Here is a 6,310-nt window from a genome sequence, read left to right as displayed (position 1 = left end):
ATTAGATTAAAAGTTATCTAACAGTTATCCAAGTTGAATGTATATATTTTCTTTTTCATTAACAAATTTCTTAAATATACCTTCATGTGAAATGAGATTAGATGGTGCTGTACAAATCAGCTCTTCACAGACATTGGAAGAAAAAGTATGGCTTTCTGCCCAGGTCCTGTTTTGGATCCAAGTTTATACTGCCCAGTTCGTTTCAGTGCCACATACCAGCTGGAGTATTTCCGTGACCGGTAAGTATTGTAGTTATTTGATTCCAACCGTTCAAAAAAGAAACACTCATCTGTAACACATTTCTGAAAAACAAAAAGAATTGGCTGTCATACTTTTCATATTAAATGGTTATAATAATACAGTGTCAATTCTGCCCACCCAACAGGGTGGGATTGTTACAGAAATTGGCTAGTGTTGAAACTGGAGGTATGTTCAAGTGATAGAGCACCTGCTTTGAGCAATAAAGCCAAGGGAAAACACAAGGCCCTGAGTTCAAGCAAGTACTGGCACATTAACAAATAAACAAAATTGGCTGTGACATAACACCAAAAATATACTGATTCATAATGCATAAAATTAATAATCTACAAACACTAATAGACAACAAAGACTAATGTAGAAGGTATTGATTTCTGGCAGGAGTAAGGGGAACTGCCTTTTCAATTCAACTCTTATCAGGAAAAAAAATACCTACTTTCAAATAGACTTCCAAATAATATTTCAAGTAATGGTGTTTAGTAAGTACCATATTAGTATGGAAATATTAAAACAAAAATCAACTTCCAAGATACTCACTTTAAAATCAAAAGAGAAAAAATCTGCTTGTATTTTGTAATCTTATGTAATAGATGTATCATATGTATATACATATCTATATACTGTTACTATGTGATTATATGACATTATATTGTATATTTTACATATAATTGTATACTATATACATATTAAATTTTGATTTATATTACATAGTATAGTCATATAACATATATCCTGATGTTAAAAATATGTGCACTATATACATTTTTTAAACATTTGAATTTATATATAAGATGTGTATATAGATATGTATAAATATATGATTATACCTATTAATATAGGCCTATTTCAACATACTCATATTTAGAAAACCCTATTTAAAAAGACCTGAAACTTAACCCAGACTTTTGGTTCCAAGATTAGATTTTTAAAAATGGTATGAACCATGAATGAAACAAAAACTGGGCTGGGAAAGTGGCTCAGTGGTAAGAGTGTTTGCCTTGCATGCATAAGGCCCTGGGTTCGATTCCGCAGCACCACATAAGTAGAAAAAGCCGGAAGTGGCACTATGGCTCAAGTGGTAGAGCGCTAGCTAGCCTTGAGCTGAAGAGCTGAGGGACAGCGCCCAAGCCCAGAATTCCAGCCCCACGACCAACAACAACAACAACAAAAAAGAAACGGGCTGGGAAGGTGGCTAAGTGGTAGAGGGCTTGCCTTGCATGCCTGAGGCCCTGGGTTCGATTCCTCAGCACCACATAAGCAAAAAGAAAGCCAGAAGTGGCACTGTGGCTCAAGTGGTAGAGCGCTAGCCTTGAGCTGAAGAGCTGATAGCGCCCAGGCCCAGAGTTCAGGCCCCACGACCAGACCCCCTCCCCCCAAAAAAACTAAAAACCATGGGACCTATGTTTCTTTGGGCCAGGCTTACTTCACTTAATATAATTTTTTCCAAGCCTTTCCATTTCCTAACAAATGGGGCAATGTCATTCTTTCTGATGGAGGCATAGAATTCCATTGTGTATATATACACCACATTTTCTTGATCCATTCATCTACTGAGGGGCTTCTGGGTTGGTTCCATATCTTAGCTATGGTAAATAATGCTGCAATAAACATAGTTGTGCTGGTAGCTTTAGTGTGGTCTTGTTTATAAACATCTGGGTAAATGCCCAAAAGTGGGATTGCTGGGTCATAGGGGAGCTCTATGTGAAGTCTTTTGAGGAACCTCCATACTGCTTTCCAAAGTGGTTGAACAAGTTTACACTCCCACCAACAATGAAGTAAGGTTCCCTTCTGTCCACATCCCCTCCAGGGTTTCCCTTATTTGCAATATCTAGTATCTGTATGAGTCAAGCAGAAAAAATCAGATAATGTGGTTAGGAAAATGAACCCTTAGATATGTATTTAAATGTTTTTTTCTTTCATGCATTTGTTTCTAACGCATTTATAAGATTATTTCTTTGTTGCTTTGTATGTCCCTCCCTCACAGTATAACCCCTGCTTTCACTATATTTGATGTCGGTATAATTTGTGGGGGAGATGGGGAAAAACAAGCCGTTTAAGGATACAGGTGGACCCGTTGGCTGGGAAGGGACGGGGAGGGGAAACAAAGGAGGAGGCTGCAATGCTTGATAAGAAATGTACTCATTATCTTGCCCAGGTAATTGTAACCCCTCTGTACAGTATGTTCACAAAAAAATTAAAAAGAAAGAAAGAAAGAAAAACTAATATACAAGAAGAGCTGGTATAATACCAAAAATAAGATGAACAGCACAGATGTGCTAGGTGCTAGATTGCAGTCACACCTGTAGTCCTAGCTACTTAGGCTGAAGATCTGAGGATTGCAATTTGAAGCTAACTAGGACAGGAAAGACCCCGAGACTCTTCAATTCCATCAAAAAGCCAGAAGTGGAGCTATGGCTTAAGTGGTAGAGCGCTAACCTAGTACTAGCAAAAAAAAGCTCAGAAACAACACTTAGATCTGGAGTTCAAGTCTCAGGACCAGTACAAAAACAAAAAATCAAAGTACAAACCTGAGAAAGTGAGTCACATGTTACCACTGTTTGTGATATTAGATCCTATTCTCAGCAACTAGGGAAAAGAATTTTACTATTTAACTTGGCTTTAAAATTTTGATGGCCCTTAATGGATTTTAAAAAATTGAGATACAAACCAAAAATTTTACTACTGTGTGACACAAAGGCAAGTTACTTATTAATAAACTTGAATATAGTCAGATTCCTTATAGTAAATTGTAGATTGCCTAAGAACCAAGCTGTATGATACACAGAAATGTCTAACCAACAAAGGATTCCAGTGTTTTAACAGTGAGACACTTAACATAATGTAGAAATTCCAAATCCAGCACCTTCTGTTACCGAGATGTCTGCAGCTTTGCTTTAGTTTGGATATAGGCATGTGTTTCCAAATGTGCTCTCTAGTGCAGTGAAGAGGTGCTGACATCTTTAAGAGGCGGTTCCTGCAGGGCAAGTCCTTCAGTGATTAGGAAGCTCACCCTGGGAACAGAGTTAGGTTCCAGCTAGGACCCTAGTTGATTCTCACATGAGAACGTTGTGCTAGAGCTCCTATCTGGCCCCTCCCTCACCTCTGTCTTCTGATCTCACCACAAGCCAAACAGATGGGGCCACTGAACTCTGTCAGCCTCAAAACTAGAGCACAATAAAGCTCTTTTCTTAACAAAGTACACAGCCTTGGGTAGTTAAAGAAATGGAAAATGAATACAGGCCTCTGGTATAAATGAAATTCATCTGGGTTACTAAATATCTTTACTTATTCTAGTTTTAAGAGTGCGAATAAAAGCTGAGAAGTGAGAGCAGATCCACAGGTCACTTCCCCAGAAGTACTTAAACCACTTCTCTTCAGAGTCCAGCCAGCCTCCTGGACGCCCCTCCTCACTAGCCCACACTGCCTACCACGCTTAGTGCCTACTAGGGTACAGAACCATGCTAGTGATGTTCTCCTGTTCAGCCAGTTCCTAGTGTTTCATATAAAATAGCAATACTAGGGACTATGTGAATGCATCATAGAAACCAACAGCTTTCTTTTCCCTTTGAAAAAGCTGAAGGGAGCCGTGTATCTGGGCTGAATGTTGAGCCCTGTAAATTTACTAAACAATCTCAACACCAAACCTTAGGATTCATACTCAAAAGCTACCATGTAGTTTTTTTCTTATTAACCTTTATAGAGATATATACAAAGCACCTTCCCTGTTTCTAGTTTGTGTTCACTATTTAAACTTGGAAAGGGGACTTAAGAGCTTCTAACAACTTGTACCTTGGTTTTGGCTTTTGTTTTTACATTTTTTTATTAGTATCAATTAATAACCCCGTTGTACAGGGTGGTCAGATTTTTGTGTTTTGTTTTCGTTTTTCATGCTGGTATTAGAGTTTGAACTCCACTGTTTTGCTCAAGCTAGCAATCTACCATTTGAGCCACAGCTCCACTTTGGGTTTTTTTTTTGTGGGGGGGGGGCGGGGGGAGGTTTGCTGGCTAACTGGAGGTAAGAGTCTCACAGACATTCTTGCCCAGGCTGGCTTTGAACCCCAATCTTCAGAGCTCAGCCTCCTGAGGAGCTAGTATTACAAGTGTGAGCCACCAGCACTCAGCAGGGAGGTCCACCTCTGTATAAAGTCTGCTCTGATCACACTCACACCCTGCCTCACTCTCCTGTGTCTCCCTCCCAAGCTTCCTAACTCTGTTTCCCACATATAGAAATTCCAACACATTCGCCCTCTCCCTCCTACAGGACCTGTTTTACATCCCTGCCCTTCATCTTTCTTCGTTTGCTGTTAAAGCTTTATTACTGTGTAGGCCTAAGGGCTGCGAAATCCTGGACTCGGGCTTGACTTCTTTAAAGCCCATCATAGAAATTACACTCTTCAAACATAATTTTTACTTTGCTTCCTCAACAGCCAGTGGAGCGCTGGTGCTTTCAAGTAACTCATTTCCAACTGTGGACACTTTCTGCCTACCTGCCACCTTTCCCCCAAATTAAAATTTCCTTGATTAAAAAAATGACTTAAATAATGACTGTTTTCTTTCTTCTAGACACATGGGACATATTAGTGAACAAAACTGAGTGTCACTCTAGCAATAAATGACTTTGGTTATGGGGAAAAAAGCATAACTGAACTTGGAAAGAGGGATTGGAAGTAGCAGGGGTGGGTAGAGTCTAGGTTGTGATACTAAATAATAAGAGCACATCAGACTCTATTAAGAAAGTGACTTTTGAGCTAATACTTAAAGAGGTGAAGAAATTAACCAATGAAGCTATTAATCCCAGAAGAGCACGGGGAAAGGGAGTCATCCATACTAAAGACGGCTGTGGGGGGATTTGAGGGGTAGTAAATTAGACTAACAAGGATGAAACAGAGGGCTGGAGATGAAGGATAAGGTCAGAGAGGCAATAATCTAGGAGAAAGGGCAGATCCCCGAGAGATTTGGAGGCTCTGACTCTGAGATGGAGTCACTGTGGCTGAGTGTTAATGGCTTATGCCTGCAATCCTAGCTATTCTGGAGGCTGAATTCTGAGGCTTAAACTGACAAGTCTGTAAGACTCTTACCTCCAATCAACTACCAAAAGCTGGGGGGGGGGGAGGGAAGAGGAAAGGGGGGGAAAGTGGAGTGGAGAGGAGAGAGAAGAGGTGGGGAGAACCTCAGGAAAGTGAATAGTGCCCAGACCCTGAGTTCAAGTCCCAGGACAGCACCACATGCACACAAAATAATCACTGGCGCTTTCAAGCAGAGAAGTCACGTGAGCTGACATTTGCAGAATCACCCAGACTGCCAACAACACAGGGAGCCAAAAGCAAATGGGAGTCACCTTTTAGAGGCTTGTTCAGTAATACAGCAAAGAGAAAATAGGCTCAGATCCTCGTGGTGGCAATGGAGGTTTAAGAACCTGTCAGCTTATGAATATATTTTAGAGGTAGAGAGTCAAAAGGGTGTGCAGACAGGATGTGCATGGCTGGCACTGGCTCTATGAGAATGATGGTCTACCTATCTGTGGGGAACACTTCCATATTGAAAGATGGAGAGTTCTGTCTGGCACGTGTTGAGTTGGAGGTGAACCCTACACATGGTGATAATGAGTTTATTTAGCACCCACTGGGCACCATACATGTCACACAGCTCTCTTCTTGCTAATAACCACAGAATGGGCAAGTACTAATGTCAGAAATGTGTTGGGCATGATAACTCCAATCATCCATTATTAAAGCTATGAAGTATGGAACATAAAAATGTAGGAAGATGAACACTGGTGAGAATGATATAAACTCATCACACTGTGGTGATGAGTAGTACCTTTGGACTATCCAAAGAAACCAGATCGGCTCAAGGTCCTGTGATAGGGTCACAATAAACATTTGTTGATACTAGTAATGATAATGATTTTAAGATGGTTTTGGGGAATCTGACAAAGGAAGAATCGAATTGCATATGGAAAATCAACATTTTAAATAGACTTAAGGAAGGAAGGAAAAAGTGAGAGAGAAAAGAGACTACTTGAATAATTATCTACAAAATAAAGGAGTTG

At 40.1% G+C, this 6,310-nt stretch overlaps 1 protein-coding gene across 1 annotated transcript in view; it reads right to left on the bottom strand.

Annotated features, from left to right (window-relative positions):
- Window positions 1–36: 36 nt before the first annotated feature.
- Fgf2 (fibroblast growth factor 2) overlaps window positions 37–6,310 on the bottom strand; it is a 40,300-nt gene continuing 34,026 nt past the window's right edge. The window contains exon 3 of the mRNA XM_042693012.1: window positions 37–302. Within this exon, the coding sequence (XP_042548946.1) occupies window positions 117–302 (186 nt within the window). The 3' untranslated portion in view covers window positions 37–116. The remainder of the gene's footprint in view (window positions 303–6,310) is intronic.

The sequence above is a fragment of the Dipodomys spectabilis genome, unplaced genomic scaffold (genome assembly GCF_019054845.1).
Source record: "Dipodomys spectabilis isolate Male_0828 unplaced genomic scaffold, ASM1905484v1 ptg000162l, whole genome shotgun sequence".
Lineage (NCBI taxonomy): Eukaryota > Metazoa > Chordata > Mammalia > Rodentia > Heteromyidae > Dipodomys > Dipodomys spectabilis.
The sequence above is the reverse complement of the archived record's forward strand: the minus strand, read 5'-3'. Positions and strand labels throughout refer to the sequence as shown.